Source organism: Elephantulus edwardii, unplaced genomic scaffold (assembly GCF_000299155.1).
Source record: "Elephantulus edwardii isolate Elephantulus edwardi_28Jun2011 unplaced genomic scaffold, EleEdw1.0 scaffold00340, whole genome shotgun sequence".
Classification (NCBI taxonomy): Eukaryota; Metazoa; Chordata; class Mammalia; order Macroscelidea; family Macroscelididae; genus Elephantulus; species Elephantulus edwardii.
The window spans coordinates 1,990,705-2,006,304 of NW_006400090.1; the positions used below are offsets into that span (position 1 = coordinate 1,990,705).

The 15,600-nt window shown below is 41.9% G+C and overlaps 1 protein-coding gene across 1 annotated transcript in view; it reads left to right on the forward strand.

Moving 5' to 3' along the window:
- The window catches only part of RPL27 (ribosomal protein L27), a 2,734-nt gene extending 2,071 nt beyond the window's left edge, over nucleotides 1-663 (forward strand). Inside the window, exons 3-4 of the mRNA XM_006901693.1 lie at nucleotides 367-477; nucleotides 590-663. Coding sequence (XP_006901755.1) covers nucleotides 367-477; nucleotides 590-638 — 160 coding nt within the window. The 3' untranslated portion in view covers nucleotides 639-663. The remainder of the gene's footprint in view (nucleotides 1-366; nucleotides 478-589) is intronic.
- Nucleotides 664-15,600: the final 14,937 nt, after the last annotated feature.

Genomic DNA, 15,600 nt, shown 5'->3' on the forward strand with positions numbered 1-15,600 from the left:
AAAAATGAAGATTTCCTGGAGCCTTGTCTCTGCGTGTACAGGTGATTCTTCACCTTTAGATGGGTAAATGTTTCATTTGCTTAGAGGCATTGAGTGGTCTGCTCTGGGCTCTTTACCATCTTCTACAACTAGTATTTTGAAAACCCTCTGGACTTTCAGAAATGGTTGACAAGTGAGTGCCTCTCTCAATTATATCTAATGTAAATGAGTTGTTAAAGGTGGAGATTACCCAAAGTTAGGACTTAGGCACAGCTTTCCATGATTATTCTGTAGAGTCATTACCTAGTGTCTCAGGAAGGCATGGGGTGTTGCATGAAAGCCCTGATTGTGCGAATTGGTCCTACATCCTTTTACCTTATGCCCCAGGTACTCTGTGGATATCCCCTTGGACAAAACCATTGTTAACAAGGATGTCTTCAGAGACCCTGCTCTTAAACGCAAGGCAAGGCGGGAAGCCAAGATGAAGTTTGAGGAGAGGTATGTTGGCATTACTTGGTCATTGTTGGGATGGTTGCCTAGTTCACTGTAAGAGAATTTCATTTCCCTGCTGTCTGTCTTTACTCATGAGTGTCTTCTTTCCTCTCTCTAGGTACAAGACAGGCAAAAACAAGTGGTTCTTCCAGAAGCTGAGATTTTAAATCTTCAATTTCAGTCATTAAAAATACCCCCCAAAATCCTAGTGTCTGACTGCTGCATGTGTTATTAGTCTAAGAATCATTTGTGGGGTTCATGGCATTGGGTGATGGAAAATATAAAATAAAGTTAAAACTATTGTGAGACTTGAAATACTATCCTCAGCCTGCTATTTATTCCTTTAATGATAAAAATTATCCAAAAGGGCTGCTAGTAACATTTTTGTGTCATTTTCCCCTAAGCAGAATTTATGTCCCTCGTTTTATTCCACTATAACCCATCCCATGCTTGTCTTTCCTTTATGCTGTCAAAAACTCGTGGGAATGAGGTGATTTGGATTGAAAACCATCCTTGGACCCTTAGTGCTGGTTAGAGTCACCCAAGTGGTTTTGTTGAACTGAACTACGTTGCTATGAGTCCCTTCTGACTTGGACCAGTGAGTCCTAGATGCAAGTTCTGGTCTACACCTCTGGTAATTTGAATCTGTCAGAGAAAGGTGGGCAGTCAAAGAGCTAAGGTGCTGGTTTGTGTGGTGCAGGAAAGGTAAGCACTAGTTGTGATGGTCTGGTTTCAAATAATTGCTTGGAACTGGGGTACAAATAAGTTTGTTAGCCAAGTTTTGAAGTCTTGCCTACAAGTATTTGGGAATTTTGATGGCATAGTTAATAGAGGTGCACAGTTGACCCATACATAGTATCTCTGGCTGTTGATGTATCAGCTTCTCTGAAGAAGAATCTGCAGTTTTCCTGTACCATCAAGTCAGATCTGATTGGTACAGGAGGAGATTGCCCCTCCTCCAGCAACGCATCTGGTGGATTTGAATTTTGTGCCTCGGATTGCAGTGCAGCATCTTGCTACTAGGCCACCAGAGCTCCATTGAACATGGATCGGAACCTTTCTGTTGTACTGTCCTCGCCATCTCCATTATTAATGTACTTGACCTTGTAGTTGCAGTCACCCTCCAAATCCATCTTGAGGGTGTTCTACACTATCCTTGTCAAGCATGATGTCCTGCCAGGGCTGGCCCCTTCTGCCAAAAGTGTGAGAAAATTTCAAAATTCTTTCCAAGAATCATCCTGATCACACTTTATCCAATACAGATTTATTCTTTGGACAGTCTGCTGCTCAGTACTCTTCAATACAACTCCAAGGCATTGATTTGATTCTTTCATTCTTAGACATTTTCCAACTTTGAGATGTTATGTGCTGTCAAGTCACCTGCAACTCATTGCGACCCTGTGTACAACAGCCCTAAACCCTTCTCTATTCTGTGCCAGTCTTAACAGACACATTTACCCCAATCAATCCATCTCATCAAGGGTCTTCCTCTTTTGTGCTGTTCTTCCTCCACCTTTCCAAGCGTAATGTCCCTTTCCAAGGACTGTTTCCTTTTTGCAACATGTCCAAAGTGTCAGATGAAGCTTCAGAATCCTTGCAGCTTGGCCAGAAAATATATTTGTTCTCATTCCAAAGAAAGGTGATCTGACAAGAGTGGAAATTATCAAACAGTATCATTAATATCACATGCAAGCAAGATTCTGCTGAAGATTATCCAAAAACAACTAGAAAAGCACATTAACGGGTGCAGCCTGGCTTTAGAAAGTGTCGTACTAGGGATATCAGTAGCTAATATTAGAAGGATCTAGGTTGAAAGCAGAGTACCAGAGGAATGTCTATCTGCATTTCAATGGCTATGCAAAGGTGTGTGTGTGTGGACCACAACTAACTTGCTGACTCTCAGAGGAATGGGAATCCCAGAAAGCTTGATCAGACTTAAACGAAACCTATCCTTGGACCAGTCATCAGAACAGAGCACGGCAAAACTGTATGGTCCAGAATTGGGAAAGGTGTACGCTGGGGGTATGTCCTGTCTCCATACCTTTTCATTCTATATGCAGAACAGATATCTGGGAGGCTGGGCTAAGTGTGGCATCAAGATTGGAGGAAGACTCAACAATCTGCGTTACGCAGATGACACAACCCTGCTTGTTGAAACAACTTTTGGGATGGATAACAATCGAGAAGACTGCATTGCATCAGACCCACACCTTAAGTCTTTAAAATTCTTTCTCTTCAGCACTGACAGATTTTCCCAATGCAATAGCTCTTGATTTCTTGACTGCTGATTTCAAGGGTGTTGTGGATCCAGGTGAGATTAAATCGTTGACAATGCCAGTCTTCTCCATTTATCATGATGTTGTCTATTGTCCAATGGTGAGGGTTTTTGTTTTCTTAGTGTTAAAATGTAATCCATATTGAAGGCTCTAACCTTTGATCTGTAGCAAGGGTGTCAGGTCCTTATTTTGAGCAAACAAGGTTGTGTCAAATTGTACTCATCTTGTGTCACCATTGGTTATTAGTCTTATACTACTTTTTGTGTTGGTGTATATAGATATATAGATATGCTACTTCTTATAATGGTTCTAAGTCAATTCTTTTTGATATTGTGACTATTCTTTAGGTGTTTCCTGGATCATTCAAGATTTTGTCCATAGCATCCTTCACTGCTGTGACTTGGGGCATGAATTCTGTTCAGCCATTTGCTTGTCTAGGGTTTTTGCTAAGGGGTACAATACATAATTGTTGATTTTGTGATATTTTAACCTCCAAACCCCTTAACTTCCTAGTGCTATGGCCTTCAGCCTGTTGCTAAACCTCTACTTTTTAAAAAAAATTTTTTTTTATTGTATTATTTTTATGTGTACCGTCAAATCAGATCTGACTGGTACAGGAGGAGATTCCTCCTCCTTCAGCAGAGCATCTGGTGGATTCAAACCGTGTACCTCTGGGATTGCAGTGCAGCGTCTTGCCACTAGGCCACCAGAGCTCCCTTAAACTTCTACTTCTGTTTTATCAACTGCAAATGGAAATAGAACCTACTTTGTGAAGTGATTTTGAGAATTGAATTAATCCACATAATGCAGAAAGATTGGTCACTGCTATTATATATGTGCTGCAGGAAAATTTATAACCTTGGTCAAGGGACTGTCCTGGCCACATACAAGTTCAAGTTTTGTCAGTGCCTGCATATGCCCTATGCATTAGAGGCTCTGTTAACTGTGTAGCGTTGCATTGGAACTGATCCATAGCGGACCCTTCTGCAGGTTATCAGAGGCAGTTAATTGCATGGGAGGAGATTGCCTATCCTTTTCCCTTGGAGCAGCTGGTGGCCTCAAACCGCTCACCTTTGGGATTGCAGAGCATCTTCTTGCCACTAGGCCACCAGAGCTCCCTTTTTGAGGCCCTAAGAGTACATATACTGACAATGCATATGAAGCTTACCAATTTTGAACTCCCATCCCATGATGCCAACTGGGATGATAGAGGCAAAGAAGTAGGACTTTGGGAAAATTTGAAGAAAAGTACAGCCGAAAAGTGTGTGTTGGGTTCACTGGGAAGGGGCTGTAGAATCGCCTGCACTCATAGTGAACCTAAGTATAACCGCCCTAAACCCTGCTCTATCCTCTGCCAATCTTACTGTCTCCAGCACACCCACCCGTATTACCCCAGTCATTGAGTCAATCCAACTCATCGAGGGTCTTCCTCTCCTGCCTGTCCCTCCACCCTCCCAAGCATAATATCCCTCTTCAAGGACTGATCCTTCCTTGCAACATGTCCAAAGTACGTCAGACAAAGCTTCAAAATCCTTGCCTCCAAGGAGCAGCTTGTTTTAACCCTTTCCAGGACGAAACTTCGTTCTCTTAGCAGTCCATGGTATATTCAACACTCCAGCACCACAGCTCAAAGTCTACTGCTGTTCATAGGGTTGTTTCCCTTGAGCCTCCAACTGGGCCAGAGCAGCTTCCGAGTCCACGGAGGCTCCTCCCATCCATGGGAGGGGCGCTGGCTAGGGGCGTGTGAGCATCAAAGGGTAGGGCTTTTGAAGAAATGAAAGTGGAAGCAATCCGTCCTGGAGAACCTTCAGTGTTGTGCTTCGGTCCTTGCTGTGGCTGTAAGATAACAGGAATTCCTATAAAGAGTAAAAGCAACGGTAACGTTGTGGATTCTGTTGCTTCGTGCCCCCCTCTGAAGCCTTGAGTCTTGATCACCCACCAGAAGTCAGACTCCTGTCTGAGGCCCATGAAGCTGTAAGTAAGGAAGACGGATGGGGGTGGGGAGAATCAAAGGGGCACAGCTCCCTCTGCTTATCTCTTACAAACTGGAATTCCCTCTCTGTGGAGTTAATAATTTCTCAGCTCCAACACTTTATCCTCTTATTGCTTTATTTGTAGCCGTAATACATCACTGCCATATTTGAGACTTAAACTCCATAAGGGTCATGAGAATTTTCTGTTTCACCTGCTGCTGTGTACGGTCGGAACAAGGCCTGGCATGTGGTGGATGCTCAGTTGCTATTTGTGGAATGAATGAATAGAATTCTGCGAATAGCCTATTATTTGATCTCTCTTTTATTGCTTCCCCTCCTTTGGTGTCTCCCAGTCCTGACCCAGTTTATCTCTGACCCTGTGTTCTTTTCAAGACTCCTAACTAGGGTTGCCATCGACTACATTGTCAAAGCTTTGTCCTTTAAAGAGCTCACCCATCCTTCTGACTTCCACAGTCACCATGTTCAGTTCCAAACCAGAGTTCTGTCCACCATCTCAAACTCAAATATCTAAAACAATCTCATCCTTCTTGTCAACTTTAAGGGGAGGAAAAACAGTCAATGTAGTATCAAGTGGCCTTTGGTGATATAAAGGTAGTTTTGACTTACTCAGACCTCTGTCTAACCTTGATAAACATCTAGTTCTGTATCTGTATTTAATATAGCACTTACTACATTTCAGGCACTGCTGTTCAAAGCAAAATTATAGGTGAAAATTGCTGTCCAGCCCATTTTACAGATGAAGAAATCAAGGCATAAAGAATGAAATGACTTGCCTATGATTTTGTGGTAATAGGAGAAACGGAGGTGTAAACCCAGGAAGCTTGGCTCAAATTTGTGTCCTTAATCTCAGCTGCCTCCCTGTACTCCCATGATTAGCCTAAATTACATGAAATCTTATCCTGTGGTTCTAAATTCAGGTTCTAAACTCCCCAAGTAAGGGAGAAGCATGTAGATAGTTAGAATTAACCTTACATTCACTAACTTTTTCCTAAAATATCCAAAGTTTACAGTCTTTTGATGAGCTTAATATAGAATGGGTATTTTATTTTTTTCTTTTCCTAATTAAACACCAGGCAATGTTGATTTTCAATTAAACAGCATGCACAGTTGAATTCAAGTAAGTGACTACAATTAGCCTGTTGTTCTTAAGAAAGTCATTTGAGGCAGTTCTAGTGGCCTAGGGGCAAGAAGATGCACTGAAATCCCAGAGGTGTGCGGTTCCAATCAAGCAGATGCTCTGCTGGAGAAGGAGGGATAATCTCCTCCTGTACCAGGCAGATCTGATTTGACAGTGCACACACACAAAAATAATAAAATTTTTTTAAAAAAGTAATTTGAATAGTTGCAAGGAATTAGGGACACAAGGTAGTTTGTGCTTGATTCTTAAATGAAGTAGCATCTAGCTATGCTTGGCCCATGAAATGTTTTCAGTAACTATGGTTCTCTTTCCTGCCCTCTGGGTAAGTGATATTATTACAAACTAACACATCAAAGCTCTAAAACCTCATCTTTGGTTCATTCCTACTGGATTCATTAAGCCTGTAAGACTTTTCTTGTGGAATATGCTTATCTGCACATGCTCCCTCTGTGCCCACTGACAGAGGCCCAGGCCAAATCCGGTCACATCCATCAGAACAACAGTCCTGGAGTCAGGGTTGTTCTCCTTGTCCTCACGTCATCACTTGTTTCCTCACCCGTCATGACCAGATTGGTCTTTATTAATAAGCACCATGCCTAGCAATCTCCCCCTTTCAGAAATCTGCTTTAGTTCCCATTTCCTATTTTAACAAATATAAATTTTATTTTGTCTTTATTTTTAAATATTTTACTTATTTCTGGTGACATTCAATATACACAACTAAGCATATATCCCATTCACAATTTCTACACAGTTCAAGAACATTAGTTACATACTTCATGTTGTGTCTCTATTATAACTGTCTGGACTCATGTTATTTCATCACCATTTAATTTATGGTTCATCTCTGGGCTGCTAACCAAAAGTTCTGTGGGTCAGACCCATGAACCACCCTGAGATAAAGATGAGGCAATCTGCTTCCATCAAGATTCACAGTCTTTGGGAGCTCTGGTGGCCTAGTGGCAAGATGCTGCACTGCAATCCCAGAGGAACACGGTTCGAATCCACCAGATGCTCTGCCGGAGAAGGAGGCGCAATATCCTCCTGTACCAGTCAGATCTGATTTGACGGTACACGCACACAAAATAATAATAAAAAAAAAATTTAAAAAAAAAAGATTCACAGTCTCAGAAAACCCACGTGGCAGTTCTGCTCTGTCCCGTAAGGCTGCTGTGAGTTGAAATCAATTGATGCCTGTGGGTTTGGTTTTTGGTGGTACTCCTGAAAGGTCTCATCAGTGCTTTAGATTCACTGTTGAGATTAAGTTCACAGAGATAATTCCTTTTCATTGTTTTTATTGTGATTTGACTGAAAGTTCACAAAGTAAATTCATTTTTCATGCAGCTAGTCATATGTATTTTGTTAAGACATTAATTAACAATACTCACATTGTAAGTGTTTTTCCCGCTTCCACACTGTGATTCTCCTTTCCACTAATCTTATCCTACCTCTTCTTACCTTCTGCAAATGCTGCTCTTTTAATCTTCTGTGACTGATTATTTTAAGGATTGGGAATTTCCATTACTGTTCACTGTATGTTGTTGTTAGGTGCTGTGGAGTTGACTGTAACTCATAGTGAGTACCACCCTGTGACGAGCCTGTCTTTTGGCTGAAAGTTGAACTGCTGGGGTGAGTTTTGTTCCAATTTAAAGAGGAACTGAAGGTTGTCATCTCAGGGACTCCCCCAGTGTCTATCAGACCAGTGTCCACTGCCTTCAAGTTGGTCCTGACTGATAGTGATTTTCCACTGGGTTTCTGAAGCTGTAAATGTTAATCTTTCTCCTGTGGAGAAATCCTGGTGGATTCAAACTGCCTGAGATGCCTGGCATTTGGGTTCGCAACTCACTGCAGTCTGTGGGCCTGTGGCTCCTGATTTGAGCAGTAAGCCTGGACTTTTTATGGTTTTGAGTTTTGCTCCCCTTGTTCCCTTTCCCACCCCACCTCACATCTATCCAAGACCACTCACAGTGATCCCTTTTAGCGTGGTAGGAAGTGGTGAACAGGCATCAGCTAATTCTTCGGGTCTCAGGGTCATGGAGCTCCAAGTTAGCATGGTCTGATAGTTCTTTGAACTGATCGTTACAATGCTTTTTTTCTTTCCTTGCCTCCTATTTGTTCTAGATAGGGAGCATCCAGCAGTTAGTTGCTCTTTAGATGGCGGCTCGAAAACTTTCTGAGACACCAGTAGAAGAGTACTTGTGCTCTCTGCTAGGGAACGCTGGTGGCTAGTAGTAAGAAATTGTGCTGTGTTGACCAATGGCAGGTGGTTCCATTCTACCAGCTACCACGCTAGAGAAAGATGGGCAGGCTCCCCCCGTGTGATTTGCAGCATTTAAAAAGCTGATGGAGGGTCGGCTTTGTACATTAAGGATACAGACTGTGGAATTTGTGGCTTTGGCAAGATTGAGATCGTGACAGGTCCAGAAAGTGGCACTCAATTCCAATTCACTGGTATTAAAAAATATTTCAACTCTTGAATTGTGTACTGGCCACATAAGGGGGCATGGCTTTCCTTGTCCTCTACTTCAAGTTAAAGTCTAAAAAAACTCCAGCTGTAAAAGCAACATAAATGGGATTCTAAACTGCACCTCGTCCGCTTATTTGTCATACTCATCATGTGATGCTGAGTTTGTACAGTAAATTATGAACCTGGGGTGGGGGGAAGCTGATGGAGGGTCAGCTATGAGTCAATTCTGACTTGATAACAGTGAGTGGAAGAACGATTCTCCCTGGTTACTCAACTTCCAGTTAGAAACAATAGCTTTGCATATAAGATAATGAATGACCAGAGAGGAACAAACTCCTGGACCAGTCAACCATTCAAGATCAAAAGAGTAACATTTGCCCAGGAATAAAGCTCAGAAAACAGGAAAGAAGGACAAGTGGAAATGGAAGACACAGGGAGGAAGTGGGAATGATACTGTTCCCACATGGTGATTGTAATCAGTGTCACAAAACATTATGTGTGTGTGACTTACAAAATGGGGAAATAATTTGCTTTGTAAACTTTCACTCAAATCACAGGAAAAAGTTGTGTGTTTGGTGGTGGTGGTTTTTTTTAAAAGAGCATTATGCTCCAGGAAAACATTTCTTTTTATTAACTGAATCAAATGTATGTATAAACTCTCTGGCTGATATTTTTCAATTAAAAGTGAAAAAAGTGTATTAAAAATGTATTCATTACACTGCTAATTTTAAATGTTGAATAGCATTATCAAAAGACCATTACCAACTAGATTTCCAATTATGTACAATCAGATCAAGATTCAAAGCAGAAGGGAGTACTGGTGGCCTAATGGCAAGAAGCTGCACTGCAATCCCAGAGGTATGCGGTTCAAATCCACCAAGTGCTCTACTGGAGATGGAGGGGCAAGCTCCTTCTGTACCTGTCAGATACAATTTGATGGTACACACACAAAAAACTAATTTTTTTTTAAAAAAGAGTTCGTTTAAAAAACTTTAAAGCAGAAATAAGATTAACTAAAGACTAGAAAGCTATAGTGGTGGCCTTGTGGCAAGAAGCTGCACTGCAATCCCAAAGGCACTCGGTTTGAGGTAATTAACTGCCTCTGAAAATAACTGCCTCTGGCCTTTCTAAGAAGATGGTGCCGAAAGTGAAGAAGCAAGCCCCTGCCCCTCCCAAAACTGAAGTCAAAGCAAAGGCTTTAAAGGCCAAGAAGGCAGTCCTGAAGGGCATCCACAGCCACAAGGAAAAGAAGATCCACACGTCACCCACTGTCCAGTGGCCTAAGATGCTGAGATTCCGAAGGCAGCCCGAATACCCCCGGAAGAGTGACCCGGGAGAAACAAGCTTGACCACTATGCCATCATCAAATCTCCCCTGACCACTGAGTCAGCCATGAAGAAGATAGAAGGTAACAACACACTTGTGTTCACTGTGGATGTCAAGGCCAACAAGCACCAAATTAAACAAGCTGTAAAGAAGCTCTGTGACATTGATGTGGCTAAGGTCAACACTTTGATTAGGCCTGATGGAGAGAAGAAGGCCTATGTTCGACTTGCTCCTGACTGTGATGCTTTGGATGTTGCCAACAAAATTTGGATCATCTAAACTGGGTCCAGGTGACTAATGCTAAATATAAATTTTTCTCATCATAAAAAAAAGAAACAAACCCTAAAAAAACTGCCTCTGAAAACCTACCAGAGGGTCAGCTATGGGTCAGTCCCAACTCTTTCTATGGTACACAACAACAACAACAACAACAAAGATTAAATCTAGCCCACATGTCTATTTTTTGGTATTAAGGCATCTTTTATATTTTTATTTTTTCCCTTACATTTTCCTTTCTTCATGGTATCGTTTTCTTTGACCCTTTCCTCTATCCCTTTGGATCTGTTTTAATCTTTGTCCTACATGTGTGTTATTACTATTACTGCCGTTGAGTCAGACCTGACTCACAGCTCAGCCTCCAGCAGATCACTCATCTTTCCTCCTTGGAGCAACTGGTGGATTTGAACTTCCAGAGGACAAGGCCTTTGGATTCGCAGTGCAGCTCCCTGTGGATTATGTAATCAGAGCTCCCTTGCCTCTTATGTTAAGAGCTTTTTAAAAAAAAAAAAGTTTTATGATCTCCATCTCTCTATCCATATTTCACTATGATGCAGTAAAGCATTAACAAAAAGTTCTGGGTGAATAGATGGGTTCTTTTTTAAAAAACTGATGTTTTGGTGAAAGTGTAGAAAACAAAATGCTTTCCATTCAGTAATTTACACATTATTTTCTAGCAGTAGTTGCAGTTCCCCAAATGCATCAGCACTCTTCCCTCTTCTTCCTCTCTTAAATTAAGTCATCTTAAAATAAAAGCCCAGATTTCTGATTTCCTTTAAAAAGATGGGAGCTGCAGGCCTCTAGAAAGAGTGCTGGTGGCATGGGGGTAGAAGTGTCTTATATACACACTAACTACATAAGGACAGTTGTACCCATCATCAACATCTCCAGGACAAAGCCAGTTCCTATGAGGCCAGACAAGCCCTCTACATCTACCAATTCTAACAGCAACCAACCCTCCCAGGGCTCTCACTGGGTCCAATAATCCATTGCAATGGCCACACTGAACTCAGAAACATACAGAATTTTTAGGAAGTTAACAGGCTGCAATTCAGTTTGAAAACAGGATGCAATTCTTCAGTCAGGACAGCTTCTCAAGCATGCTTGTTAGACACTTTGACCTTCAGCCTTGAGGCTCTAGGCAGTGTTACAAAGCTCTCTAAGTCTTGTCAATTATGCTCTCTTCTTTTCTGGCCTCCAGGAAGTCTGGGGGCAGGTTCCTAGCTCGGACTCCAAGGGACAGCAGTCCCAGGTCAGCTGTCTCATACAGGTCTCCAGTTCTCTACTGCTGCTGCTGTTTTGTCCAGGGTTCAGTCTGACTGGCGCAGGAATCATCTCTGGCTCCGAAGGACACATGCTTCATTTTCTATTTCTTCTTTCTTGCTAGTGTCAAGATTCAAATTCTGCCACTGAACCTGCTCAGTTTAAACTTGATGGGATGGCAAAACTGGCCAATCCCCTCATCAGGAGTCTAGACAGCCTATTTGAGTGTACTTGTCCAGCCATTTAGCTAAAGTCAAAGCAATAGCCTAGAAAAGCCATTTTGAAAATGAAACTCACTAAGATATAACCAATAAACTTTAGTTGTAGCTGAGAACATGACCATTTTAGGGCAACCTCTTGTTTTTTTTTTTCAGTATCCTCAGTATTTTCTCCCTGTTAAGAACCAGTAGCTCTCGTGATGCCTAAAATCATCTATTTGGCCCCTGAAGACATTGAATTTGCAAACCCTGGTCTGCATATTGCAGAAGTATAAATAGTGAAGGATCTACCTCATTGCTCATAAACCAGACAAATTCAGTCAAGCCTTAGTTTTCCTCTGCATAAAACAAACATAAATGACACAGAATTTTATAATCTTTATAATCCCCTTTCCTGTAATTCACACAGAACAAGGGCTTTAAATCAGTAAAGATATGTATCAGAATTCTATCAGTTCACTACACCTGTTTAGTCTGTATGCTGGGCAGATCTATGAGAGGCTGAGCTACATGGAGAACTTGGCATGAGGATTTAATTATATTAAGAAAAAGAACAAAGCAGGTTGTTTTTGTTGTGTACTTTCGAGTCAGAACCAACTCATAGCTGACCCTCCAGCAGGTTTTTAAAGGCTGTGAATCACACTGGAGGAGATTGCCCATCTTTTTCCCTGGGAGATGCTGGTGGATTTGAACCACATACCTTCTTTGGGTTGGCAGCCAGCTCCTTACTGTATGTAATGATATATGTGGAAGTTCTTCAGTGATCCTTTTGATCTGATGAACCATATAGTCGCAGGAGGATTAGGGTGGAGTGTAACACAGCCCTAATCAGATGCAAAGGGAGTTTCTCTGAGAAGAAAAAGATGTCAAGGGAACAGCACAAGAAGCCCAAGGACAGAATGAAGAAAGTCAGGGTGTCTGCAGAGGCCAGCATCAGAGCTGACAGAAAGCGAGCTGGAGATTGGATAATAGATGGAATAAACATTCTCCAGTGACTTGATCTGTGATTATTATGTGGCTTTTTTGTCAGAGGATTAATAAATTATAAAATCCTTAAAAAAAACAAAAAACAAAACACACACACACACCCAGCAAAAAACACACATCTTTTATCTCGATAGAAATAAAGGGAGAGGAAAGTAGGTGGGCCAAGAGGAGGACCCTCAGTGCCTCAAGAAATAATCATTAGGATTGTCATTTTGGACCTAGGCCCTTATGCTGGGAGGAGCCTTGACACCAGGAGGTCAGGTCTCATGGAGAACTATAAGGCATACAGGGCCTTCAAATAAATATTAAACAAGGACTTTCCTCCAGAACTGGCAGAGAGGGCCTTCCTCTGGAGCTGGTGCCCTGAAGTTGGACTTCTAGCCTCATAAACTGTAAGAGAGTAAATCTGTTTGTTAAAGCTATTCTCTTGTCCTATATCTTACAGCAGCACTCGATGATATCCACAGGAGATATTGTTGTAATGTGCCATCAAGTTGCCTGTGACTCAGAATGACCCTATGTACAACAGCTCTGAAGCCTGCCTTGTCCTGAGCTATCTCACTGACTCTGTTACACCTACCCACATTACCTCAGTTACTGTGTCAATCCATCTCACCTGGGGTCTTCCTCTCCTGCGCTGTCCCTCCACCCTACTGAGCATGATGTCCTTCTGCTGGCCATGTGCCCAAGGTATATGAGACAGAGCTTCAAAATCCAAGCCTCCAAGGAGAAACTTGGTTTCACCCTCTCCGAGACAGACCTATTTGTTTTCTTGGTGGTCCATGGTATACTCAAGACTCTTCTCCAGCACCACAGCTCACAAGCATCAATCTTCCTTCTGTCAGTCAAAATATTAATTCACCTCTTATATCTACTGCAAGCCCTCCTTAAAGTGCTGAAAACCAGAGATGTTACATTAAGAACTAGCCATCATATTTTCATTCACCTAATATGCATGTGAAAGTTGGACCATGAATAAGTAAGGCCAAAGAATTGATGCCATTGGATTGCAGTATTGATGAAGGAAGAGGAATAGTGAAGAAGCAGTGAACTGCCAAAAGAACAAATAAATCTATCTTAGATGAAATGGAGCTTGAATTCTCCTTGGAAGCAAGAATAGCAAGACTTCATCTCCTATACTTTGGACATGCTGTCAAGAGGGGCCAGTCCCTCAAGAATGATGCCCAAAGACGTGATTTAATTTACTGCTTCTCAACAGTGGGTTTGCGCTCTGATAGCCTAGCGGTAAAGAATTGCACTGTCACTCCAAAGTCACACACTTTGAATTCTCCATCAGTTCAGTAGGAGAGAGATGGGTAATTAACTCCTATAGACTCACTATCTCAGAGAGCCTGCTGGAGGGTCTGCTCTGGGTTGGTTCTGACTCCATGGTACATCAGCAACAGTGGATTTAAGCACAGCGGAGACTGTGAAAATGGAGCAGGAAAAGGACATGTTTTATTGTGTTGCACCATGTGTCACAGTCTATTTGAAAGCACCTAGCAAAAATAGTCGATTATTCATTCATATAGCACACTTTTACTGAGCATCTATTCCAGGCCAGAGATTCCACTAAACACTGGGGACAAAGATGGCCAGAACAAAGTTTCCTTTTCAGAAGAGCATATACCTAACTGGGCTGACATTATTTTCCAGTCTTCCTAGTACAGATTAAATTGTATCCTTAAAATATGTGCTGTAAATCCTAACACCTATGTATGAAATTATACTCTACAAAAAGATAATCCTTAAGGGGAGCTCTGGTGGCCTAGTGGCAAGAAGCTACACTGCAGTTGCAGAGATATGTGGTTCAAATCCACCAGATGCTCTGCCGGAGAAGGAAGGACCACCTCCTGTACCAGTCAGATCCAATTTGACGGTACAAACACAGAGAAAATAATAAAATTTTTTTTTAAAAAAAGGATAATCCTTTGAGAATGAGTTGTCTTTTTTATATGATGATGCAAGACTACTGTAGGGTTTATTTTGGGTCAATGTATTCAGCTATAGAAGAGATTAAACAAGGGAACAGGGCAGAGATTGGGAAAGAGAGGCAGAGAGATGCCAAGCCAGAGGGTGATCATTCAGGATCAGAAAGTGAAAAAGTAGACATTTTCTCAGAGTTGAGAGAGAGTCTTTTCCAAGAGCCAATGCCCTGAATTTAGAGTCTAGCCTCAGAAACTGTGAGAAAATAAATTTCCGCTTGTTAAAGTCATTCACTTGTTTGGGTTTGTTTTTTATATATATTTCTTTTTTTGTTTGCTTTTTAAATTATTATTAAATTTTATTAATTTTAATGAACATTTACAGAGATTTTGGGTTTTCATTCATTGTTGCACTATTTTCCACTTGTTTGGGTTTTTTAGCCATTCACTTGTATTTTTGTTACAGTAGCAGCACTAGGTAACTAAGACCCTTCTCAGCACACGTTGTAAGCTCTTTGATCTGTTCTGTGCTACAAAGAACACAGGTGCATTTATTTGGATCCCTAGTGTCCTTCACCACTCTCCATGCTATGAACCAGTTCCACTCCACAGCACCCCAGCCTGAGAGGCAGCTAGCACAGTGGAAAGGGCGGCAGTCAAGGGATAAGTTGAGTGATGTGGGACTTGTGTACAGATTGAAGGCTTGCCACCTTCACTATCTGCAAAGCACAAAGGTTACCAGGGTGTGGAGCGTGGCTGCTTGGGGCTGAGTGACTGCACCAGTCACTTAACCTCTCTGAACATCACATTCCTCCTCCTCTGTAAAATGAGGATAAGAATGGCATTGACTGCATAAGATTGTAGTGGAATTGAGTCATATAGTACATATGAAGAGCTTAGCACAGTGCCTGGCTCAGGTTGTTAGCGTCAGTGACGGACTCCAGTGACTCCACACACAACTGAACAAATGCTGCCGATGCTGTCCTCATGACTGGGTGGTGGGTGCCTCGTGATCTGTAGGGTTTTTGTTGATTGATTTTGCTTGTTTGTTTGATTGGTTGATTTTTGGAAGTAGATCACTAAGACTCTTTTCCTACTCTGTCTCAGTCTGGAAGCTCCACTGAAACATCATAGCAGCCTGCAAGTCTCCAGTGACAGATTAGTGGCTTCGCTTGAGCTGCACTGATAGCAAGGCATTAAACCTGCATTTTTCACATGGGAAACGAGAATTCTACCAAAGAACCAATGCTTCCCAGTTG